This window comes from Candoia aspera, chromosome 9 (genome assembly GCF_035149785.1).
Source record: "Candoia aspera isolate rCanAsp1 chromosome 9, rCanAsp1.hap2, whole genome shotgun sequence".
Taxonomy (NCBI): Eukaryota; Metazoa; Chordata; class Lepidosauria; order Squamata; family Boidae; genus Candoia; species Candoia aspera.
Window position 1 is genome coordinate 26,205,247 of NC_086161.1, and position 27,080 is coordinate 26,232,326.

The 27,080-nt window shown below is 44.6% G+C and overlaps 1 protein-coding gene across 2 annotated transcripts; it reads right to left on the bottom strand.

Annotated features, from left to right (window-relative positions):
• Positions 1 to 1,091: 1,091 nt before the first annotated feature.
• Positions 1,092 to 26,255, bottom strand: DUSP11 (dual specificity phosphatase 11). 2 transcript variants are annotated; one of them, XM_063311324.1, is made up of 10 exons: positions 25,884 to 26,255; positions 22,123 to 22,198; positions 19,853 to 19,984; positions 18,140 to 18,263; positions 17,411 to 17,471; positions 16,272 to 16,318; positions 11,314 to 11,389; positions 4,534 to 4,650; positions 2,720 to 2,758; positions 1,092 to 1,716 (listed from the first exon to the last, which is right to left on the bottom strand). In XM_063311324.1, exons 1-10 carry the CDS (start codon positions 26,231 to 26,233, stop codon positions 1,461 to 1,463), a joined length of 1,278 nt encoding a protein of 425 aa, XP_063167394.1. In that variant the 5' UTR covers positions 26,234 to 26,255; the 3' UTR covers positions 1,092 to 1,460. The 2 variants fall into 2 exon arrangements, with proteins under 2 accessions (XP_063167394.1, XP_063167395.1); XM_063311325.1 differs by lacking the exon at positions 2,720 to 2,758.
• Between the last annotated feature and the right edge of the window lie 825 nt (positions 26,256 to 27,080).

Here is a 27,080-nt window from a genome sequence, read left to right on the forward strand (position 1 = left end):
TGATCATGCAGAGAGGGCATGCTACGGACCCCATCGATAAGAGAATTCCATCTGGCGGGGTCCAGGAGGCGGGCCTTCTCTGCAGTAGTGCCTGTCCTAACAGTCAGAAATCACGCTGAGACGAGGAGTAGGTCTCTAGTGCTTTATTACTGCTACGTTAAACAGAATCCTAACAAACTGAAGAAGTGTGGGAAAAACCCAGACAAACCCCGAAAGTTAAGGCGGGTCTGATCTCTCTTTGAATGGCTGCTTAATTCCTCAGTACTATGCATGCATTTTCCACCCTGGATAGAGGCCCCCTCCTGCTCGCCATCAGTACTCATGATAGTGCCCACCCTTTGGAACATCTTGCCCCAGGAGGTGAGATTAGCCCCATCGATCCTAGCCTTCCGGATGAAGTTGAAGACCTGGCTCTGCAACTGGGCTTGGTGCAGGGAGGAGAATCACCATAGTTAGCTAGTGCCTTGAAGTGCCCCTCCTACATAATGACTGAAGGAGATCACAGCCATCTGGATTTTATTAGATGGGGTAGTTGAGAAATTGTTTTAGAGGGATTTTATTGGAATGTTATTATGTATTTATTGTTTTATATTGTAAACCGCCCAGAGTCCCTCCGGTCGGAGATGAGCGGTGACAAATCTGATAGATATATATTTCAGCTGCTGCTTTTTCCAGACCACAAGTTCTAAGTCTTAAGAAACCTTTTTCCCCCCAGCAGGAAATGCATCCCATAATTCCATCTACTGTACTTCAATCACATACAGCCACTCACGATTAGTTCAAGAATAAAGTTATTTCTCGTTTCAAAACAGCTACCACTATAGAGCTGTACCTTGATCAGGGATTAGCAACCTGATCCCTCCCAGTTTTGTACTCAACTTCCACTCTATGTTCCAGACAACATAGCTAATGCCAAAGGACTGTGAGAATTGTAATCTAAAAGGCAGTTTTCCCAGGTTACAACTGTAGCGTGGGACTGTAGATTCTCTTTACAAGCTTGAACCTCACAAATCTATAAGGGTATAAATCCATTTCAAAAGAACCAAACCAGTTTCCTTGTGAAGACATTTTACTACACCATATTAACTGTATTGAGGAACAACAAATTTTATGTAATATCTAAAGATCCATATATAAGCAGCATTTGCAGAAGTATGTCTTAGGAAGAAGTCTAATCTTTTTCCTCAAAAAGATGTAAGAAAACATTTTTTGGTGAATTAACTCTTTCCTTGATTAACAGAATCCTTCTGTTGGAAATAACAATATGTTATTTATCAGCAGGTTTCCAGTTAGTTTTTCTTCTTTATTTCCATCCTTCCAAAAAGGCAACTAAATGATGTGTCACTAGTAGAATTGGATGCAGCTCAGGAAGCATTCTGTCCAAACAGCAATGGTGTAATTTAATTTAAGGATCAATTTCACAATTAGATTATATTTTCCTGCCAATTACTTTTTCATAACTAAGGGATCCAATAGTGTTGCTTGTCTAATTGATTTCTATGTTGTTGCAGGGAGCAATGAGGATTTTGTATCTGAAAACAGGGTCTTTGATATCCTGGAAATTGTTGCTGGGGGGAGAATAGCCGACTGCTGGGGCTGACATGATGGGATCTTTGATGGATGATGTTGGCTGCAGGGGGATGTTGTGGACTGTAAGTTTGGTTCCCTCCATTGTAACAGGTGATGAGATTCTGGTTCCAGGTCTGCGAATGTTTCCTTAAAGAAAAAGCATCAGATTTCAGGGAGGAACAACTGATCTTTAAGAACTTGTGCTGCCAACCTTTGGCCTGCAGCTTAAGCTCTGAACTTAATGCATCAAATTGCAGTGGATGAGCCCCCTGCTGCACCTCCACTGAGCTTTGAGGAGACACATTAAAGCAGATAAAAATGTTGCTGACAGCTATTGGTAAATGCCAGGACTCTATCAAATAAGGCTTGATAAAGTTTTAGTTACAGGGTGATCTCCGCTCCACCCACAAATCACTGTGGATTCATCTCAAAGGCTGTTGACATTTTATTCCGGGAAGCAGCAGCAATTAACAGTACAGCAATTCTTGCTGCAATCTGCATATTGGTATAGCAGACAGAGCCAGTCTGGCCCAGTGGTTAAGGTGCTGAAGCCAGGAGACCATGGGTTCTAGTCCTGCCTTAGGCATGGGGGCTGGCCGGTGACTTGGCAGCCACTGTCTGCCCACCCTAGGAAGAACGTCCTGGCAAGCCACTTCAAAAAGGGACCTGTCCCTGTAGTCACCAGGAGCCAACTCTTCTTAATGGACAATAACGACACAGCAGATATAAAAGTATTCTGTTGATCTGATGCACTTTATCACTTCCTGGAACTTGGGTCACTACATGAATTAGGGAGGGTTTCAGGTATTTGTGGCATTCTGACAGCCTGCTAGGTACATATAAAAGCCAGTATTTATTATAAAATTAGTCCATGAAAGTTTGGAACAGCATTTGTCCAGGAATCATACTTTCTCACACCCAAGCATTGTCAAAAAGGAATACTGGAAGCCCAAATCCTTATTCTAGAAATAGTTATGCAAAATCAAGGTAACATTCAGATCTAAATTACACAGTTCATCATGACCATTAATTTATGACTGCCTATTGTGTACAACATGAACACCCCTGGAAGAGATGTCCTCTTGTCTACGACCAGCCACAGACATCATGCCCCGTCTGAAGATGTTTCCGTGAATCCCCAGCAATTTACCTGTGTTGGCTTCGTCCACCTCTCCTAAATGGAAAACGCCTGAAACAGAAAGAAGGCAGAAACTGCTGATGCACAAACAACTGGGGACTGTTTGTGGAAGGAGAGCCTGGCAGTGGCCAGGCAGGAACTCTTCCTTCCCTTTGTTTTCTCCCCTGGGATTTAAGGCAACCTGAGAAGCGCCAGACCACACCAGGTTTCCAATTAGAAAAGAGAAATGCTGATGGCACAGGAGCATGGGTGTTGTTGCAGGAAGACTTGTGCCACATGGGAGAGCAGTGGAGTAGCAGTCAGCTCGGCAGGCAACTGATGTGGAGGAGAAGCAAGCAAAGCCTGGCACCCTTGTCACCCCACAGAGATGCTGACAGCTGACAGCCAGCCAGCAGCTGATAAAGAACTCTCCCCCACCACCCCATTGCTGACTGAGAAACTGCAAAGTCAACAGCAACAGAAGCCAACTAACTTGAAAGTAGCTAAATCAGCCTTTCTCAACCTTTTGACCCTGGAGGAATGCTTGAAATATTTTCCAGGCCTCAGGGAACCCCTGCACATTCAGGCTCAAATGCAGACCAGAATTATTCTATTTGTTTCATGGGTAGGCCTGTGCATATGCATTAACAATGTTCTTAAACTGAAAATAAAGAATGAAACAAAAGGAGAACAGGATTCTTCATAGGACGTTTAGGAATTGGATTAACACATAGGCATAGACGTTAGTATATTATAGCATTGACTTAGCAATAAGTGTTAAGATGGAGGTTAGGAAAATAAGTTTGTTAAACTCTTATATAATAAAAGCCTCCCTGGAAACACAGGGAAGATAACATCTCTTTATTGGTGGTCTGTACCATTTCTCAAAAGAATCCCCTTGCACTGTTCTCAAGCAAAATCTTGCAATATTTCAGCAAAAACAAAAATGGGCACTAAACCCTAGAATTTGGGAGCTAAACAGATGGGTTCACATACATTAAGCCATGATGTGGCCTGTTTGGTTTAGTCAACCCAGCTGTTTGTGAACTATGGGTTATGTGAGTATCACATTTGCAACCCCAACAGCCTCAAGACTGTTGCTGAATTTTGGCAGCAAAATTGTCAAATTTGTGCCCAGCAATGTTTGTCTTTTCTTCAATGTTAAACCTTTTTGTGGGAATTTGAGGCCATTTGAGGGATAAGGGTAGGGTTGTATGCATCTTGCATGTAAGATCTCCTGCTTCCCTTCTTAGCCTTGAAACCATGAACAAATACAAAAAAAGCAGCTGTGCCCTTTAGGATGTCATGACAAGCTGAATTCAAGCTGGGGTGACCTTGAGCCAGTCATTCTCTCTCAGTCCCTGGAAGAAGGCAATGGCAAACCACTTCTATTGTGCAAACAGTGCCCCCAGTGCCTGGGGACTTAACCACCACACCAAACCACTATGCCTCCTCCTAAATCAGCTGAACGATACAGGATAGGGAGCGTGAGGGAAGGAAATGCTAAATCAGAATGCTACTAACCCCTCTCTGCTACTCAAATGTTTTCTGGGGAAAACAGGTTCTAGAGGCAAGGACAACAGGCACGGACCAACTGAACTATTAATTCTCCCCAATCCCTCTGGAGTACAAATAAGGTTTCTTAAGGAAGAAACAGCATGAAGGGCCCTACACTGTTCTGAGGGGGAAGACCTGAGATGCTTCTGGAAATGACTTGAGCACATGTCAACATCTAACCTTGCCCTAATTTTTCTTACTTTAACCAGTGTTTTTATTCAGAATCTCAGATAGTTCTATTTTCACTTAATCATATTCGATCCGTGGAAAGAAAAAAAGGAAAGAAAAACCTTGGCGCGTGTTTCCAGTTTTGTGGTCCGTATTCAACAACTTCAGAATCAGAACTTGGGGTATGACCAACATGCCCTTTCATCCAATCACGTTGTGAAATAGCCATATTATGGTTTCTTTAAAGAAGAGATTAAGAAAACAAACACAATTATTTAAAATATTGCTTGTGGGGGTCCAGAGTATGTCAGTAACTTCTAGCTGGTAGGATGCAAGCAATAGTCTTTTGGCTTGCAAGGGAGTCTCTGGTACAGCAATCCTAGTTTGACTAGAATAGAATGAACACAGCGTAAAACTGGACTATGGTTGCACGGTAGTAAGCTATCCAAATTGTGCTCAAACTGAGCATATTAGCAGGAAGTGCTGCATTGTGACATGTTTATATCTAAGCCGTAATCGGCCTACGCCTTCTCTATTTTATGAAAAGCATTATGTGAAAGCCTTGGTTGATGGAAGTCATAATGAACAGTGGAAGTTAATATCTATGGTGATCTTGTGATGACCATGGCAAGTGGGAAATTGTGACTTTGAACATAAGAGGAGTTAGTGGGAAAAAGCATGAATTAAGGAATGAAATGAATGGGAAAAAATAGATATGGTGTGTGTCTGTGAAACTAAAAGTAACAGGAAGGATGTAAAAGAACTAAATGAAGGTGGTCTAATCCATTTGAAGAATATGTGCAGGGAAGTGAACTGTGATTGTAATGATTGCCTATCCTGATATACTCAGACTCACAAGCAGGTACTTAATGATATCTGATTTATTGAAAGAATAGTGTGCAAATACAGAGAAAGCTGAGAATGACTAAAAGCGCGCCAAATACAAACTAAAAACCCTCGGCTCCAAACATAATCCCTCCCCTCGCCCGGCCATAGCAACCACCCCCCTCCCAGGTGCTGGTAACCGTTTTCCACACATCCTGGGAAAGCAACCTTGAACACATGAGATAACCCAAACACATTCCAAACCAGCAGCCAACAGATAACAACTCCCCAAAGAGGAATCCTCCTCCCTCCCGAGATCAAACACGTATCAGGCAAATGACATGCGAAATGTTGCGATGTACCAGGAACATTGGAACAGTGAACATGACATACCGTCCCCCCAAAAATACTAAGGAGCAGGTTTCATGGGATAAGCAGCGTGAAAACGCCTAACTAAAAGAGGAGAGTGAACATCGTGGGCAGCCACCCACTCAGGGTGGGGAAAATGCTTCCAGCGTATAAGGTACTGCAGGGTATTACGAAGCCTGCGGGAATCAAGGACCTCCTTCACCTCAAAATGCTGTTGTCCGTCGATCATAATGGGCGGAGGGGGTGTAGGTTGGAGATGCCAGCGAGCGGAGTGGTGAACAGGCTTGAGCAAGCTGCAATGGAAAACAGGATGTAAGCGTTTCAGGTTGTGTGGCAAGTCCAATTTGAAAGTAACAGGGTTGATAATTCCAACAATGGGAAAAGGTCCAACAAACTTAGGAGCCAATTTCTTAGAGGGCTGAGGAGATTTAATGAACCTGGTGGAGAGGTAGACCTTATCGCCAACTTTGAAGGCAGGCTGAAAGGCTCACTTCTTATCAGCATGCAGTTTGTAGGTTGATTGGGCATCTGCCAGCGCTTGCTGAATTACTGGCCAGGAATCGCCCAGGTGTGCAGTCCAGTCGGAAGGGGAAGAAGGTGATGAAGTGGGTTGAGGCAGGTCAAGAATGGGCACGAAATCCCGGCCAAACACAGCACGGAAGGGGGTGTGCCCTGTGCTCTGATGCACCGCGTTGTTGTAAGCCACTTCAGCGAAAGGCAGGAGATCAACCCAGTTGTCCTGCTGATAGTTTACAAAGGCTCGCAAATATTGTTCCAAGGTGGCATTAAGAGCCTCCGTAGATCCGTCAGTCTCAGGATGCGACGCAGTGGACAGCGCCTGTTTGGTGCCCAGCAGTTTTAAAAACGCCCGCCAAAACTGGGAAGTAAATTGTGTCCTGTGGTCTGTGACCAAACGGGCGGGGCATCCGTGAAGTCTGTACACGTGGACTAGGAAGAGGCGGGCTAACTGCTGAGCCGACGGGATAGAGGCAGTAAGTAAGTTCTTCTTACCCGGAATGAACTTCAACTTAAAATTAAAACGGCTGAAGAATTGAGCCCAACGGATTTGTTTAGGGCTGAGCTTACGGGGTGTGCTGAGCGCTTCTAAGTTCTTATGGTCCGTCCAAACCTCAAAAGGACATTTGGCCCCCTCTAAAAGGTGGCGCCATGACTCCAAAGCTGCTTTGACTGCAAAAGCCTCCTTTTCCCAAACATGCCATCGGCGTTCTGTCTCAGAAAATTTTCGGGAGAGATACGCACAGGGTCTGAGGCAGCCAGCAGCATCTGCCTGCAACAAAAGCGCTCCAATGGAGAAATCAGAGGCATCCACTTGAACCACAAAAGGTTTAGTGGGATCAGGGTGTTGCAGGATAGGCTCAGCCGTGAATAGGCTTTTTAGCTTGTCGAAAGCCACCTGGCATTCAGGTGTCCACTTGAGCAATGCTCCCGGGTTCTTTACCTTGCGTGTGTCCCCCAGACCCTTTGTTCGCAATAAGTCAGTGAGAGGCAATGCAATTTCCACAAACCCCTGGATGAATTGGCGATAATAGTTGGAAAATCCAAGGAAACTTTGGAGCTGCCTGCGAGTGCGCGGGCGCTCCCACTATAAAATGGCTTGGATCTTTGCAGGGTCCATTTCAATACCCTTGTCAGAAATTCTGTACCCCAAATAATCCAGTTGAGTCTTATGAAATTCACATTTAGACAGTTTAGCATAAAGCTCAGCCTTCCTCAGTTTGCTGAGCACCTGTTTCACCAAACGCTCATGTTCTTCCATCGTTTCAGTGTAAATTAACACATCATCCAAATAAACCAGTACCCCTTTGAACAAATGCTCATGCAACACTTCATTGATCAATTGCATAAATACCCCAGGTGCCCCTGCCAATCCAAACGGCAAAACTTTGTACTGGAAAGAGCCCAGAGGACAATTGAAAGCAGTTTTCCACTCATCCCCTTCCCGTATGCGTATACAGAAATACGCCTCCCTCAGATCCAGGTTAGAGAAGATTTTCCCCTTGGCCAGATGTGCTAACATGTCTTTTATTATTGGCAAAGGATATTTGTTTAATATCGAAACTGCATTCAATCCGCGGTAATCTGTGCAAAGTCTCAATGTCCCATCCTTCTTCGCTCGGAATAAAACAGGTGCACCCACTGGTGAATTAGCTGGTTCGATAAAACCCCTTGCCAAATTTTTATCCACAAACTCCCTCAGCGCTGCCAGTTCTTTTTGGGTCATGGCATAGATTTTAGGCTTGGGCAGTTGGGCATCTGGGACCAACTCTATGGCACAGTCAGTTTTCCGATGCGGTGGGAGTTGGTCCGCCTCCTTCTCGCCAAACACATCTGCAAAACCCTGGTATTGCTCCAGCAACCCTTCTAGTGGGGTGGCGGCAAAACGCGGAGTTGCGGCTGCCGCCCTCCCCACTGTGGCCTCTGAGGCGTCGTCTCCTTCAGGAGCTTGATAGAAACCATCCCCAAAAGTCAAAGTCCTGTGCACCCAATTTATATATGGGTTTTGTTGGACCAACCAAGGGATCCCCAAAATGACCAAAGGACCCCCCACTGGCACCACTACAAAAGGCAGCCCCTCCCGGTGGCTACCCATTTGCAACGCCACCATGCCCGTGGAATGGGTGACTGGCTTTCCCCCCGCCGTAGTCCCGTCCAGTTGAGTAAAAATCATGGGCCGTTTTAACGGAAACTTGGGTAGCTCCAAAGCAGCCACCACATCAGGGTACATTAAGCAACGTGAGCACCCTGAATCGATCAACGCCCACACTTCCACCGTTTTTGTGTGGGAGCCCAACTTCACCTTCACTGTCAGCGTGGGGTAGTTGCCACTCACCGAAACGTGGTCGCGCCCCTCCTCTACCACCTGCCCAGTGGCGCCCTTTAAAGCAGGTGGCTGGTGTTTCCTGCCGGCTGGAGCAGCTCGGGCTCCCCCTCATCCCCAAAGAAAGGGATGTCCTCAGCCTCGGTCTCAGCCAACGCTGCCTTCATCTTCCTGGGCACGGAGGGAGATTTTCCTGACGACTTTCCCGGACGCTCCTCGGTCTTTCCTTTCGGGCACGCCGCTGCTCGGTGTCCTTCCTTCCCACATCGGAGGCATTGCCCCTTCGCAAAACGGCTCTCCTTCTCCTCCTGCCAGGCTGTGCACCCCGTTCTGCCCGTGGTGCCCGGGGACTTTGTCGCTCTCATCATAGCTATTTGCTTAGGACCCTTTTTGCTCTGTGCAAACTTAGCGTGGGCTTGTTCAACGTTCCCCGCCAGCTGAATCCAGTCATATAGGGTAATGGGATCAGCTCTTCCCAACGACCACCTCAGCAACTCGGGTTTTAGTCCATCCTTAAACATTTCTATTAGGGTCATTTGCGACCAGTCGTCCACCTTTGCAGCTAAGGCTTGGAATTCTAGGGTGTAATCTGCAACAGACCTTGATCCTTGGATCAGTTCCCTCAGCGCCACCTTGGCTTTCTCCTTAGCCAACGGGTCAGCAAAATGCAATTTGAGTGCCCACAGGAAGTCTTCGAAATCTTCCAGTTCCAGGGCCTCCATCTCAGTTAATTGGACAAACCAATCAGCTGCCCTCCCCTTCAGTTTGGTGGCCACAGCATTTATCTTAGCCCTTTCCGAAGGAAACAACCTCCCAAACTCCTCCATATAGCTTTTGGCGTTGGTCAGGAAAAATGACAGCTTCGCGGGATCCCTGTCAAACTTGACAGTGAAATCCCTGTATCTTGCGCCCTGTGGGCTTCTCTTCCTCTCTTTCTGCCCAGCCCTTCTCCTGGACACCGGGGATCTTTCCTCTTGGGGGGGGGGAATTCGAAACCCTGACTTTGGGATTTCTCTTCCAATCTTTGTCCTTCCTCCTTCCTCGGTCTTCTAGACTCCGTGGGGGCGATGGGGACGAACGTCTGGGACTGTGAGAAGGTGAGCCCGCCCGATGCCTCCTACGATCCTTCTTCCTCACTCCAGCGGGGGCGGGGGGGAAGGAGATGGGGATGACTGCCTGTAGTGATGTTCCCTTCCCCCTCTGCCCTGGCCCCACAACGCCGATGACATTTTCACCATCATTTCTTCCAGGAATTGTATCCTGGCTTCCCACCCTTGTGATCTCTCAGGGATCTCGGAGTCCTCCGACCCTCTCTTGTCAATCCTGACCACATTCGGGGACAGCGGATACCTCTGCTTCCCAGACGTCTTAGACGTCCCTGGTAGGGTGCCCTGTTCCTCACCCCACGTCATTGGATCAGCCGGCGGTTCTTCTGCTTTTTTAACCACTTTAGATCTCACAGCTTTTCCTTTCGCTGGGCTGGAGCTCGAAGCCTCCGACAGGTCCTCTGACTCCGGAGTGGGGGTCCTTTCCCTTCTCTTTCCCATGGAATCCGGTTCCCCTGCACTCGAGTCTTCACTTTCCCCCGAGTAAGGAGTAGGCTCAGTCATCGCTAACTTAATTTCCTCACAGATTACTCTGGAAGGATGTTAACGGTAAAATTTTAGGATTCTTAGCTTTATGTAATGATTGCCTATCCTGATATACTCAGACTCACAAGCAGGTACTTAATGATATCTGATTTATTGAAAGAATAGTGTGCAAATACAGAGAAAGCTGAGAATGACTAAAAGCGCGCCAAATACAAACTAAAAACCCTCGGCTCCAAACGTAATCCCTCCCCTCACCCGGCCATAGCAACCACCCCCCTCCCAGGTGCTGGTAACCGTTTTCCACACATCCTGGGAAAGCAACCTTGAACACATGAGATAACCCAAACACATTCCAAACCAGCAGCCAACAGATAACAACTCCCCGAAGAGGAATCCTCCCTCCCGAGATCAAACACGTATCAGGCAAATGACATGCGAAATGTTGCGATGTACCAGGAACATTGGAACAGTGAACATGACAGTGATGTTCCCATGGTTGTTTAATGTACTTATGGATAAATATGTAGGAAATGTCTGTGGTGATGGTGTGCCAATTGGGGATGTCAACATACACATACTTTGTAAGTAGTCAATGGTGTGTTGTTGGCCAAATAATTTGCAGTGGATGTTCCACAGACTGTACACTGCAATGAGGACATGGTTCTGAAAATTAAACTTTTGAAGACCAAGGTAGTTATGTCTGACAAAAAAACAGATTAAAATATGGGAAGTTATAAATGGTAAAATAGAGCAAGTAGATGAATTTGGTTGGAATTGATGAATTTGGCTGAGTTGATCATATAGAATCATACAGAATGAATTGTGATTGAATCACAAAACAAATAAGTGAAGTTAATGGAAAGGAGAAGATACTGTAGAGAAAAGTATGGAGTTGATAGAGATATCCAAAAAGACAGGGCTCAGAAGTTCAAGCAAAATAAAGCAATGTATGGGTTTGGTGAAAGCCAGGATAATTTACAGGAACAGCATTATACTGTTTGTGAATAGTGTTTGTGTAGTCCAGATTCCGTTAGATTTCCTATTATTTAGTGCCTACAATTTCTGATGCTTACTACTACTAACTCTTTTTTGCACTTTGTGTAACATTATTGTGTAACATTATTTATCTTGAAAAGAAATAGTGTGAAGGGTATGTTTGTATGTTGCTTGTATGCAAGAATTAGCAGCTATGGAATACTATTTCACAGGCAGGAATTAGAAGGTACCAAATGCTGCAGTGCTCCATTTCAGCAAGCCACATTAGAAAAGCAACTTACCTTTTTTCAGGTGTTTTCTGAAGAGCAGAAATATAGTTCTTTCTCTCTATAGAATGTCCCCTGCATCTGTTGAATACTATGAAAGGAAAAAAAGCTTTGAAGTTCTGTATACCCCACTATAAATACGTTATTTCTAAACATGCTATTTCCTTTCCTAAAGCACAAAACAGCAGCACGTCTTTTTAAGCTTCATTCCAAAGAATCTTGGAGATTCTCTATAAAATAGGCTGCTCTCTCCCCACAGGCAATTTTATGTTATTGGGCCCAGAGGCAGGGCACTAGTAAGTTTCTCTGGGCACCATCTAGATTTGCAACGGGGAGACCAAGCTAGTTCTCTAAGGAAAACTAGATCACTATTGTGGGCTAGAAAGTAGTTGAATGCACAACATATAGAAGCAACATATAGAACATTCTAGGTAACATCAGGGCATTCTATGCTTCACTTTTACCATGGCAGCAGTTTTGCACATCCCTACTGTAAAGTGCTCCCTTCCTGGATCACTGCCTTGTGGCAAAGGGGCTTGCGTAACTCAATGAAGCCATGAGCTATGCTGTGCAGGGCCACTCAAGACGGACAGGTCATGGCGGAGAGTTCTGACAAAATGTGGTCCACTGGAGAAGGAAATGGAAACCCACTCCAGTATCCTTGCCAAGAAAACCCCATGGACAGTATCAAAAGGCTAAAAGATATGATGCCGGAAGATGAGCCCCTCAGGTCAGAAGGTGTCCCCCAGGTCTACTGGGGAAGAGCAGAGGGCAATTACAAGTAGCTCCAGAAAGAGTGAAGCGGCCAGGCCAAAGCCGAAGGGACACTCAGTTGTGGGTGTGTCTGGAAGTGGAAGGGAAGGAAAGTCTGATGCTGTAAAGAACAATATTGCATAGGAACCTGGAATGTAAGATCTATGAATCAAGGTAAGCTGGATGTGGTCAAACATAAGATGGCAAGATTGAACATCGACATCTTGGGAATCAGCAAACTACAATGGACGGGAATGGGCGAATTTAATTCAGGTGACCATTATATCTACTACTGTGGGCAAGAATCCCTTAGAAGAAATGGAGTAGCCCTCACAGTCAATAAAAGAGTGGGAAAAGTAGTACTGGGGTACAACCTCAGAAATGACAGAATGATCTCAGTTCGAATCCAAGGCAAACCATTCAACATCACAGTAACCTAAGTCTATGCCCCAACCACTGATGCTGAAGAAGCTGAAGCTGACCGGTTCTATGCAGACCCACAACACCTTCTAGAGCTAACACCAAAAAAAGATGTCCTTTTCATCACGGGATTGGAATGCTAAAGTAGGAAGTCAAGAAATAACCGGAATAACAGGCAAGTTCGGCCTTGGAGTACAAAATGAAGCAGGGCAAAGGCTAATAGAGTTTTGTCAAGAGAACATGCTGGTCATAGCAAACACTCTTTTCCAACAACACAAGAGACAACTCTACACATGGACATCACCAGATGGTCAATACTGAAATCAGATTGATTATGTACTTTGCAGCCAAAGATGGAGAAGCTGTATACAGCCAGCAAAAACAAGACCTGGAGCTGACTGTGGCTCAGATCATGAGCTTCTTATTGCAAAATTTAGGCTTAAATTGAAGAACGTAGGGAAAACCACTAGACCATTCAGGTATGACCTAAATCATATCCCTTATGAATATACAGTGGAGGTGATGAATAGATTTAAGGGACTAGATCTGATAGACAGAGTGCCTGACGAACTATGGACGGAGGTTCGTAACATTGTACAGGAGGCAGCAACTAAAACCATCCAAAAAGAAAAAGAAAGAAAGCAAAGTGGCTGTCTGATGAGGCTTTACAAATAGCTGAGGAAAGAAGGAAAGTGAAAAGCAAGGGAGAAAGGGAAAGATATAACCAACTGAATGCAGATTTCCAGAGAATAGCAAGGAGAGAAGAAGGCCTTCTTAGATGAACAATGCAAAGAAATCGAGGAAAACAATAGAATGGGAAGACTAGAGATCTCTTCAAGAAAACTGGAGATATCAAGGGAGTGTTTTGTGCAAAGATGGGCACGATAAAGGACAAAAAAGGCAGGGACCTAACAGAAGCAGAAGAGATTAAGAAGAGGTGGCAAGAATATCTGGAAGAACTATACGAGAAAGATCTTAATGTCCCTGTTAACCATGATGGTGTGGTCACTGACCTTAAGCCAGACATCCTAGAGAGTGAAGTCAAGTGGGCCTTAGGAAGCATTACTAACAACAAAGCCAGTGGAGATGACAATATTCCAGATGAGCTTTTAAAATCCTAAAAGATGCTGCTGTTAAAGTAAATATGCCAACAAATTTGGAAAACTCAGCAGTGGCCACAGGATTGGAAAAGGTCAGTTTACGTTCTAATTCCAAAGAAGGGCAATGCCAAAGAATGTTCAAACTACTGCACAATTGTGCTCATTTCACATGCTAGCAAGGCTATGCTCAAAATCCTACAAGCCAGGCTTCAGCAATATATGAACCAAGAACTACCAGAAGTACAAGCTGGGTTTCGAAGAGGCAGAAGAACTAGAGATCAAATTGCCAACATTCGCTGGATCATGGAGAAAGCAAGAGAGTACCAGAAAAACATCGACTTCTGCTTCATTGACTATGCTAAAGCCTTTGATTGTGTGGATCACAACAAACTGTGGCAAATTCTTAAAGAGATGGGAGTACCGGACCACCTTACCTGTCTCCTGAGAAACCTGTACGCGGGACAGGAAGCAACAGTTAGAACCGGACATGGAACAACCGACTGGTTCAAAATTGGGAAAGGTGTATGACAAGGCTGTATTTTGTCACCCTGCTTATTTAACTTATATGCAGAGTACATCATGAGAAACACCGGGCTGGATGAATCACAAGCCAGAATTAAGATTGCTGGGAGAAATATCAACAACCTCAGATATACAGACGATACCACCCTAATGGCAGAAAGTGAACTAAAGAGCCTCTTGATGAGGGTGAAATAGGAGAGTGCAAAAGCTGGCTTGAAACTCAACATTAAAAAAAACGAAAATCATGGCATCTGGTACTATCACTTCCTGGCAAATAGAAGGGGAAGAAATGGAAGCAGTGACAGATTTTATTTCCTTGGGCTCCAAGATCACCACAGACGGTGACTGCAGCCACAAAATTAAACGACCCTTGCTCCTTGGGAGGAAAGCTATGGCAAACCTAGACAGCATATTAAAAAGCAGAGACATCACCTTGCCGACAAAGGTCCGTATAATCAAAGCTATGGTTTTTCCAGTAGTGATGTATGGCTGTGAGAGTTGGACCATAAGGAAGGCTGAGGATGAGATGGTGAGATAGCATCACCGATGCAATGAACATGAATCTGAGCAAACTCCGGGAGACAGTGGAGGACAGGGAGGCCTGGCGTGCTGTGGTCCATGGGGTCACAAAGGGTTGGACACAACTTAACGACTGAACAACAACAACTGTAAAGTGCAATACAGGCTACTGTTGACCCAGTATTAAATTTATATGATCCAGTGAATAAATTTATAAATAAAATAAAATAAAAATAAGGAAGGCTGAGCGCCGAAGAATTGATGCTTTCAAACTGTGGTGCTGGAGAAGACCCTTGGACTGCAAGGAGGTCAAATCAGTCAATCCTACAGGAAATCAACCCTGACTGCTCACTGAAAGGACAGATACTGAAGCTGAAGCTCAAATACTTTGGCCACCTAATGCAAAGAGAGGACCCACTGGAAAAGACCCTGATGCTGGGAAAGACTGAAGGCAGAAGGCGAAGGGGACGGCAGAGGATGAGATGGTGAGATAGCATCACCAGTGCAATGAACATGAATCTGAGCAAACTCTGGGAGACGGTGGAGGACAGGGAGGCCTGGCATGCTGTGGTCCATGCGGTCACGAAGGGTCAGACATGACTTAACGATTGAACAACAACAACTGTAAAGTGCAGTACAGGCTACTGTTGACCCAGTATTAGACTACAGCAATGCATGCTATATGCATCATGAAAAATAAATCTTTAGAAAAAGCATTATGGACCCTTTTCTCTATTCGTGCAGTTCAGATTTCATATGCATTTTTACAAATATTTCAGTGGCAAAGGGAGAGTTGTAGAACTTTTAATTTTTAAAAAGTTTAACTTGAAGCAATAATGGGATGCTTTCTTTTCTAGACAACCTGATGAATTGTATCGCCAATATCTTTTGTCTGATCAGGACTCAAAAATGTTTTTTTTTCCATGATAGCTTGTAAAACATGCCTGCAACTAATAGCTAGTTTTCCATGGTTATCATATCCTGTAGACCTAGTATTTTAACAAAGTAAGGCACTATAAATGAGAAAGGTTAATTCACAGTGCTCATTTATTAGTGTTTAATGTTTTTTTCTTTTCTTTTTTTGGGTGTGCAAACTGTTACATTTATTGCTACTAGACAACCGTGACCTGTTGGGTCATCGTTTCAGAGATATTTCCTTACCAGATTCCTTAATGTCTTCAACAATGGCAGAGCTTCTAATATACTTCCTTCACTGGAAAAGTTCTTAAAAATTCAGGGAGATATTCAGAGGTCTATTTGCCTTGAAAGCAGCCAATGTTGAACTGTATAGCACAGTCAAACATCAGGAGTGACCACAGGAAATGTTGCATGACATTTTGTATTATAACATAAAATGTTTTATGGTAATTTTAATGTCATAAAATGTTCTATAAAATTTGCCAAATTTCTATTCCACAGGAGGCATGGGCCCTGGATTTTGGGCGCATTCTGTAAGTAGGCCCATTTGAGGTACCTTGGTTCAGAAATTGTTGCCCTACGATGCACCATTTTGCCCAGTTAAAAGGTGACAAAATATCAAACAGACACAAGACTTTTAGTAGTATATAGGTAGATCTACTACTTTACCTATCCTACTGGTTTGTGTGGGGAATAAAGAGCTGAACTAGAACGCTCTCAATTAAAAGGCACAATACTTACAGTCTATTGCCATGTTTGGAGCCATTCCTTCAGCATCAATAAGGTACCTTAACATAACAGCAATACATTAGAAGAAAGCTAACATAAGAAAAAAGGACAATACAGTGAAGCCTCATTTACCAGACTTCAAGTGCAACAGACCGTAAACAGCAGACCAAATCTCCCCTCAGATTTACATCATCTGCATGATGTAAATCTGAGGGGAAATTTGGTCTGAATACCGTCCATTGCACTGAGGTCCAGTAACATGAGACTTCGGGCAATTTGTGTCAGTTAACGTTTGTGCAAGGATGTCATCACACAAATGAGATAAATGAACACAAATAGCATTTGTATGATCCTCACCCCTCATTACTCCACTGAAATGAGGTTTCATTATAACATGTTTTTAAAAATGGGCTCAGTTTAAAAATCCGTTATTAATTGCATTATAGTAATTTCGAATATTTACTGTGCATTAAAGACCAACAGAGAAATTAGACACATCACTAAGAGTCTAACTACTAATTGCTTGACTGAAATACTACTTCTTTGGAAATACAAAATTCAGTAAGTGTGGACAATTTAAGAAATAATTCTTAAAATAATGTTGAAATTAAGAAATATTTAAGGATTTTAAAAATGTGCCTTTTAATTCTCTCCCTCTCACTGTCCTACTGAAATTGATGAATAAGCTCTCCTGGGAAACACCTTTAACAAAAATCAAAGGTCCAAAGTCCTGTTCAATGTAATACAGGACAGTTCCAGGTGAAATGCCTGATTTAAAGCACAAAACCATATTGAGAAATTAGGGCCTCTGACAAACAGGCAAAGCTGGGTTGCCTAGAGAAGTAATCATCAACTTTTCTAAAAGAAAACCCCACCTTTAATTATACTATGTGATTTAAGTTTTGCAGCTGTAGCAAGAAATGTCTATAACTGTCTTCTTCCCCATCCTTCCTTCCTTTGCTCTTTTGAAGTATTAAAACTACCAGAAGATAATGCTGCTAGAGGAATTATAATTAATTGAGCTACAATCCAGTTTTAAATTACAATCCATTAACTGAAGATAGACAAACAGACTAAATGACATTTATGCAGCAGCTATGAATTTATCAAACCAGACTGCTGAATCACTTTTGTTTCTAAGGAAAATTTACCTGCAAACAAGGTAACCTGTTCGATTCAAGCCATGTGTACAGTGGACTCCAATAAGTTTGTCTAGGGAGATAGGAAATGCAAATGATGTCTTTATAAAGGCCCAACCAAAGAGATAATTCTACTTTTTAGCTGCTTTTATATATGAACAAATATATCTGTTTTTTCATGTTGGAATAGTAGTATTTATGGGCAAAAACTAGTAATTTGATGTGCAAGCTAGTAATCACATACGGCACTCTTGACAAACTACAATATGCAGAAACTGTCTATGAAAATGGAAATCGATAGCATTATTTAATAGCAGCAGCTTAGCTTCTAGACAAGGATTGACTATGTGTTCCAGTAGTAGTACAGGTACCCCTATCTCTTCTTCATTTCCTCTGTCTTATCTTTCTTCAATATCCAGTTTTATTATTTCAAGACCTCTTTCTGTTTTTACCAGCCTTTTCCAGCTTGATATTGTCTAGATGTATTGGTTGATGATGATTAAAGTCAGCTATTTCTGGAGGTAAATTCTCAAACTAGAAGCAATTTGAGGTTTTCTAGGCTGGACAGATTTGTTTCATCCTCCTCAAACCTCTTCCAGCCGGAGAATTTTTTTCCAGAAACTGCTGCACACCAACCCCCCTTGAGATGGTTCAGGAACAGGTTTAGGAATGGAATGTTTCGGAGTTTAATGGAACATTCTGTTACTAAATCAAAACGTTTGCACATCTGATCAAGCTCACCATTATGCTGGTTGTCTTTGAGGAATTTTTTCACAGCACTTTTGAATTTAGAAACTATAGCGTCATTAGGTACTTCACGTCCAACTGTTGAAATTTTACAATATTGCAGTGTATCTGGTAGTTCCTAAAAGAAAATACAAAGCAGAAACAATTGAAATGAATACCAAAACAGCCACTTAGAGAAAATAAATCAGTTATGATACCTATCTTACCAATTTCCTTGCTTAAAACGCCTCATTTTGTTTCTGTGCAGTTAGGGAGCAAGGACTGCAGAAAAGAAGCTAGTGACTCTTCTTGCATTTCCACCTACCATAACTGAAATTCCTGTTTCAAAACCACTAGAAGGATTCCAGTGCCAGAATGGGTTTACCTTACTGGAACGATTTTGCTGTTGGGCTGTTTTCGCCTTGAAACCTTTCACATCACTGTGACTGAAAACTTAAGCCTAGCAGTCAATATGCACCTTTTCCTTGTCCCACCATATTTCCCATAGAGAAATTCCCTTGGAAAGCCTTGCTCATTGTTCTAAAGTTAGCAATCTTTTCTGCAGCTCAACTGCAGGATCAAGCAATGCTTGTATCTCATTGGACCAAATCAAAAGATACTCTGATAGGTCAGATACTCACGTGATAGGAGAGGTCAGACAGAACTTTGGAGTAATGTGCCATCAGTATGCTGATGACACCCAGTTCTGGGGTTCCTGGCCATCTAACTCCAAGGGATTCTCTTGACTAATACTGATATCAAGATAGACAGAAGTAAACCAGCTGAAACTGAATCCAGCCAAGATGGAGGTGCTGCTGGCTGATAGGATAGGAAACAGGGCTCTGGAATTGGGGTCCAACCTGCTGCAGAGGGTTGCACTCCTCTGAAAAAGCAGATCTGCAGACAAGGGCTGCTTCTTGGGCCTAACTATTTCTGGATTCCCCGGTAGCAATGGCAGCCGTTGCTCTCTCTGAGCTGGCTGGCTGTGCACCGGTCACCCACGTCTGAGTTACGTCCAGACTGATCTACTGCCAGGTACTGTACGTAAGGCTACTACTGAGATGTACCTGGAAGTTCAACTGGTGGAAAATACAGCAGCCAATTTGCTAATTACATAAAGGGAGTCCGTGATGCCTTTGTGAAAAATCTGCACTGGTTGCCACATGTTCTCTAGGCACAATTTAAAGTGTTGCTTTTGACCTCGAAAGCCCTGAACAGCTTGGGCCTGCTTATCCATCAGGCTTTGCCCCTCAATCTAGATTTCAAAATGAAGCATTAGGGTCAGCAGGAGAGGCCCTCTGAAAGATATCCTCATTTTCTGAAGTTCATCCCTCAGACACAAAGCAAAGGGCCTTCTCCTGTGTGGTTCTCAAGCTGGGAGTAGTCCTTATGATTTCTCTGTTTACATAAGGAGTCAAGACCTTCCCCTTTGGCAAGACTTTTGCAGTCTGAATTAGTAACAATAATTGTAAATGTATTAAGTTTAATTTCCAAACAGGATTTGCACTGGAAATGGAGAGGAAAGCAAATCAACTGAACATGTAACATATCAAACAGACACCCAGTTTCAACGACTGCTCGAGACACTGCTTATGATTACAATATGCAGGAAAACAACTTGAAAATCCCTTTTCTCAAAATTGCCTCTATCATCCCAAAGCAATGACTGTATTAAGAACTAAGATTATATAACAACTTTCCCCTTTAAAGCTGTTAAAGGAAACTTACCATTGGCTCATAATAGCGTGTTGTGCATGTTAAATCAATGATCAAACCAAGTTCCTCTTTCTGCTCTTTCACTCGAGTGATAAGATCTAAGGGAGAAAAATGCTCATCTGGGGTAAGCCTCCATTCAAAACTCTGGAAAGAAAAATTAACCAGGGTTGCTGTTAAACACTCAGATACCCTGATATATATCAGAAGCAAAGCACGGTTCTATATGCATAACCTTGTGTTACTTACAGATAGTCCTCGGTTAATGACCATAATTGGGACAGGGAACTCTGTCACTAAGCAACACAGTCATAAAGTGAAAAATCACGTGATTGCACTGACTTGCAATAGCAGTACTAGTTGCAGTCATTAAGTGAGTCCCGCACAGTCGTTAAGCACAACATCATGTGACTGCAACTTGCAACTTCCTGACGGCTTCCCCACTGATTTTGCTTGTGGGAAACCAGCATGAAAGACCACAAATGGTGATCATATGACTGTGGAATGCTATAACTATTGCAGGCCAAGCATCTAAATTGCAGTTACATGACTGCGGGGATGCTGCAATGGCCACAACTTTGAGGACTGGCTGTAAGTCTCCTTGTTCAGTGCCATCATAACTTCGAATGGTTGCTGAACTACCTGTATATGATGCAACCGATTAGCACAGGCAGTCCTGGCTTAACGACCATTCGTTCAGCAACTGTTCGAAGTTATGGCAGTGCTAAACGAATGGTAGTTACGACTCATCCTCAAAATTACCTCTGTTGCAGCACCCTTGCAGTTACATGATCAAAATTCGGGCGCTGGGCAGCCCACCCACACTTACAAGCACAGGGCATACTTCAACTCCCCACACCTGCCTATCTGCCCACTATCTCTGCCCTTTTGGCTGCCCCGCACTCCGTTGCCTACCCCTGCTGTCCTAACAGCCAGGAATCACGCTGAGATGAGGAGCAGGTCTCTAGTGTTTTATTACTGCTACATTAGACAGAAAATCCTAACAAACTGAAGAAGCATGGGAAAAACCCAGACAGATAAACCCCAAAAGTCAAGGCGGGTCTGATCTGTGTCTCTTTGAATGGCTGCTTAATTCCTCAGTACTGTGCATGCATTTCCCCCCCTGGATAGGGGCCCCCTCCTGCTCACCATCAGTACTCATGACACCTGCTGCTTCCAGCTGACCTTTGCTATCTTCCTCCTGCAAAAGTCTTGCAAGGCCTTTGCGAGCCCCACCTACCTCCTCCCCGTATCTGCCCTTTTAGCCACAGACTGCAGGACGGCCAAAAGGCAGAGATGGAGGGGAGACAGGCGGGTCAGGGGAGTTGAAGTGAAGTGAGCATGGCAGGGCAGAAGAAGAGTGAGGTCCTGGCCTAATGACTGCAACTGGGACTATCAGAACTGCTGTCGCTAAGTGGTGTGGTCACATGATGTTTGACCTAATGACCGCTTTGCTTAGTAACAGAAATTCCAGTCCCAGTTAGGGTTGTTAAGCGAGGACTACCTGTATACACTTTTTACCAGAGATATCCAAATGTCTGGGCTACAATTTCAGGAAATTTATTTTTTAAATAGACATTACAAACCAAGGTATTTGACACTACAACAGGAACATGACAGGCAAGTTCCCTTGAACTCAAACACATCATATTCAATCTCTCCATAACTGTCCAAGAAGCACCTACCACTAAAGCAAAGACATCTGGATCACAGCACAATACCAGTGGAAAATAAACAAAACCCACCTAAATGACTGCACAACCGAAGTTGGAACGGCAAACCTATAGATCCAGGAATGCTCGCTAATCCAGCCTAGAGACAAGAAAAGGAGGCTTCTTCCTGGATAGCAATCGAGTTAGGCTAGCCAGTGAATATGAACAAAAACTGGCCTGCAAAACCTATCTCTATTAATATTGTCAATGTTCAGGCTGAAATTCACTCTGGAACCCAATTTTTAGTCTTTAACACTTTTCTGGCAAAATACCCGTAGCGTCCATCAATGTTCAGATATATTCAATTTAGGCTACTTTTATGACACTTTGCTGTACTTGACTCTGTGACTTACAAACTCACTAATTTAAATTTGCTTTCTCTCAAAATATTTCTTCCCCTTGGGGGGAAAAAACCTTTAAAATATACACTATGTTGAAGCTACATGAAATCTACAAGTAGCTGATATGATATTGCCAGCAAATCCACCTGCCCCCAAGTGACATTTCTATGTTAAAAAGGCTCTGAAGAATTAAAGTAATTTTTTACTTTACTACATCCTGCACCTTACCTACCTTCTTAAGAGGAACTTTAAAGGCAATAAAGCGTGTTCCAGGCATTCTTCTTCCAAGAGGCAGGTAATCAGTCCATCTAGAAATGAGACCTCACAATGTATTGCTTTTGCTTCAACAGGGTCAGGACAGGGTTGCAGTGGGGAGGATGACAGAGAAGCTGGCAACTCTTTTGAGCCAGTGAACTCATTTTAAATTTTGTAGGCACCTCTGGAAAACAGCTGACAAACACCCATTCCCAGAAATCAAACCGCTGACGTTACTCCCTGAAATAATCTCTACCATCCCAAATAATTTTTGTGTTTTCTCCCGAGCAGGCAGACACATTTCCAAAGGAAATACTCTGCTGCAGTTGAATCATGATAACTACTTCCGGCTGGTGGGTCTGATCTGTCTCGCCAGTAGGCCCACCCAGCTCAGAAGGCCGCTCCACTCACCACCGCCGAATGACTCCGTACACTTCAGCTGCGATCTCACCCTTTCCCTTGGAGGGGAGGGGCAGCTAAACTAATCCTGAGAATGCTAACAGGATTGGTGATGCCACAGGGTTGCCGTGAGCTACACAGGGAGCGCGCTGTGAAGGGCCTCCTTCTAACGTCTTCTCAAATGGATGTTTTACCGGATGTCTGAAACCTGCCTCTAGATGAGATCTACCCCTAGCCGGCATCGCTCCGCCTGCCGTCCGTAGAGAAGCAGCAGCATATAGAGGGAGGCTTAAATCGCCAATATCCAAGCGACACCCTCTGTATGGCCTACAACCAGCTCCTCAGAGTCTAAAATCCAGGAAAAGTTTCCTTAGGTCGACGGAAGATTTTGATGAATTTAAAAGCAGAGCGGACCTATGGAAAGCTACAAAGAACCAACACTGGATGGAACCAGCAGAGGAGCTGGCACCTGGGTCTGGCGAAAGTTGGGAAGTACGGAAATTGCTGAACAGACTGTGCACGGGCAAAACAAGATCCAGAGATACTCTGAGCAAATGGGGCTGCCCTTTTGTGACTACGGAGACATGCAGACACATCTGTACACGTCTCCTCTGTGCCCTGATCAATGCACACTTGAGGACCTCATGACAGCGCAACAGAACACAATTAATGTTGCCAACAAGATCTGTTTAACTTTTATATATTTTAACTTTTATAGCTTATATTTTAAATTCTATATTTTACGGTATGCCTTATTTTAATTGTGATGCCTCTGACATGAATAAATAAATAACCAAGAATTGTTGATGAGTTTTAAAATTTTTCTGCTGAGAGGCACCGTTTTAAAATTGAAAAAAAGGTTAGATATTTGGGGTGATATTATCAAACATATATTGTATGTTGTTTCAGAATAATTATGTTAAAATCTGGAATGATATTAAAAAAGACTTGTCAAGATGGGAAAAATTACAATTGTCACGTATCGGTTGGATATCTGTGATTAAGATGAATGTTTTACTAGGATGTGTTCCTGTTTCAGAATATACCTATTTTGACAACAGATGCACTATGCAAACAATGGCAGAAGGACATTTCTAAGTTTATTTGGCAAGGGAAAAAACCAATAATTAAGTATAAATTGTTACAAGATGCCAAAGAACTAGAGGGTTTAGGTTTACCCAATTTGAAATTGTATTTTGATGCTTTTTGTTTGCTTTGGATGAAGGACTGGGTGACTTTGAAAAATAAAGTTATTGTTATTGGAGTAGGAAGGACATGATTTGAGATTTGGGTGGGCTAAGAATTTTGGATACAATATCAGGCTTGAGCAATGGGAAAATATGTGGAACAAGGGTTTGAGATTTACTTTGAATTATAACTTGAAAAAGAATTTTATAAAATGATGTATCATTGGTATTTAATACCTGACAAGTTGTCAAAAATGTTTAAAGGGGTATCAAATGTTTGTTGGAAATGCTCCCAAGGCGAAGGAACTTTTTGGTGGACTCGTGGGAAAGCTAAGAAATTCTGGGAGCAAATATGTATTATGATTCAAAAGGTTCTTAAAATGGATATACAGATGAAACCAGAACTGCTCCTTTTGGGTCAGATGGACCAACAATTTGAGAAACAATATGGGACTTTATTCTTGTATATGATAACAGCAGGACTTTTATATGCATAAAGATGAAAAGATGCACAAATTCCCACAAGGGAAGAGTGGATGGTGAAATTAATGGAGCTGGCACAAATGGCAAAATTGACAGCATTGATAAGAGAAAATACCATGACTGGATTTGTTTCTACTTGGAAACCACTTTTGACTTATTTGCTGGTAATGGGGAAAAAAAATGAAATTTTGGTTTTGGGCTTTGATGATTAAATTGTTTTGCTTTTATAGAAATAATGTTAGCAAAAGTTTAACAGTAAGAGACTAAGTTTGTATAATAAGCATTTATATCTGTGTTGGAGAAGATCAGAAGTCACCTTCTTATATTTTCCTGCTATTTCTGCATTTTCTTAGTTTTTCTTTTTTCTTTAGTTCTGTATTCAAGCTTTTCTATATTTTGTATTTTGTACTTTAACTTTACTTTGAAATTCTAATAAAGTTCTTATATAAAAAAAGAGTAAGCAGGCACACAATGGGGAATACACCAGACTGTTGCATAGTGCACTCAGCACTGCTGACGCCTGTGCATTCCTTTTAATGTGTATTCCCCATAGTGTGCCTGCTTACTCTCTTATAATCCCTTCCTCTTCAATATCTCCACTCCGCAAGGTGGGGTGGGGAAAACAACAGGTCAGACACAGGACATGTACTGACTGTAGTGGTGATCATGTGACTGAGAGACACTGAAGGTTGTAAATATGAGCATTGGTCATAAAGTTTTTTTTCAGCACCATCCTAACTTCGAACGGTTGCTGCATGAGGCAGTCAGTAAACAAGGTCTACCTCTAGTTCACATTACAAAATGAGTTGATTCATCTCAGTTGGGGTGGGGCCTCATTATTCCACTCCCGATGCACATGTGAAGAACAGACCTGGCCCCAGTTCCTAGAAGGCTATTACTTTGCCTAGCAGTAGGTGAGTTTCCCTTTTACTCCATTACATCAAAATAATATTTGAAAAATCAAGTCACATCAAGCGATCTCCTCTGACCAGATTCACAGCTGAGAACGAACTGGAAAAACTATGGAAAGAGGTTAAATATCACACATACACCAAATGACCTTTAAGTAAAAGACTTGATGCAAGGGAGTGACAGAAAAGAAATGAATCGAAGAGAGCTACTGAAGCCCCCACCCACGACATCTGTGGGATCCTAAACATTTTAATACGGATTGGGTGCCTTCAGTAAACCCTGAACTTAATCAAACCAGGTTTTTTTTCCCCAGTCCAGAAAACAGTGAGAAAGGTTTCTGAACTTGAGTAAATCTGAAACTTTAATACACTGGACGGTTAATTTAACCTGGCTCTGGGCACGTTACAGGATCGGACGCGGACCATTTGGGTCCGACGCTCCGGTCCACTCGCAATTGTGGGCTCCTCCACCAACGCCAGCCGGAGCTGTCCGACAAAGCGGCGGCGCGCGGGCACCCAGGCACCAAAGCGGGGCTACCTCGGCCTTCTCCAGCGGGAAGTCAGGGCCTCCAAGGAAGCGCCAATCAGCGGGCAGGGCCGGAAGGCGGCCGACAGATCCGATTCGCGGGGGAGCGGTGGCGCGAGCACGCGCGCCTCCTTTCGGCCTCCCCGCAGCCCCAACAGCAGCGGAGGCTGTGCCCCCCACCCCGCCGGACCGCGAAGGCGACGGTCGGGCCTGGGGGCGCCGCCCCGCTCACCTGTCCGGCAGGCCGGTCTTCCGCTTCCCCATGGCGCCGCTCGGGCGGGAGCCACTTTCGCCCCGCGCGTCGCCCTCAGGCGCCTGGCCGGGAGTGGTGGTCTCCTCCGCTTCCGGCTTCCTGCCGTGGGCGGACCCGAGGCTTCCGGCAGGCCCCTGCCACGCGCTGGGGCTCAGGGGGGGCGACCGCGGGACTCCGTCTCCGCCCCTCCCGCCGGGCGCAGCGCCGCCTGCAGGCGGGCCGGAGCAGCGCGCACGCGCCCAGTCGCCGTCGGCCAGCTTCTTCGCCGGCCGGGAAAGCTGCGCTGCCCCCCGAAAACGAAGGCCGATCCCGCCGACCCGCGCGCCCATCCAGCCTCCGGGCCTGAGCGCCATCGCCACCCCCGCCGCCGGCTCCGCGTCCGATCAGGTGTCCTCCGCCCCGCGCGTGCGCAGGAGTGCGCGGCCTGGCCGGGCCTGCAGCGCTGTGGCGCCGCCACCGCCGCCGCCCTGCTCGGCTGGGATGCGGGTGAGAGGCGAAGTCCCGGACCGGAGCTGCAGTCCGGGGCGGGGGGGGGCGGTTTGCAGATGCTCAGGAGCGCCAGCCGGCCCCGCACTTCGGGGAAGGAGCGGGTCTGCGGCGACCGGCCGCGTCCAGCGCTTGAGCCGCTTCCCGCCGCGGCGCAGGAGGTCTTGGGGCGGACGCGCCTTGCCTTTGGTCGGGAGCGCTCCCGCGGGCCCTGGAGGCGCGGGGTAGCCGCCGTCGTCCGCCCTTTGCCCTGGCCGGGCCCCTTCCTGTCCCAGCTGCCTGCTGCATCTGGACGGCTTCTGCTGGGCTGTTGAGGAATTTCCTGGCAATGTGGCGATGGACGTGTTGAGGGCCTGGTTGCTGTGGGCAGTGGGAGGTGGGTGACCTTTGCTGAGATCAGCCCTGAGTGGCCTCTCTCTGTTTCGTATCCTGGATGGCTTCTAGGTTTGCCAAGACCTTTGGGGACATGAATATCTCCATGACCTCCAGCTTTACGTTGCTACCCCAGACCACTCTGGAGTCACTGAAGTCCTGTTTTGGCATCTGGAGGCTGTGAGGGTCTGGATAAGAGATACCTGGCGAGACAAAAGTGCTGTTTGTCTGTCAGGGTTCTCTGTCCAGTGTTGTTGCTTGACTGGTTGGCACTACTATCCCTGAAGGAGTAGGCCTGTGACTTGGGGTCCTTCTGGA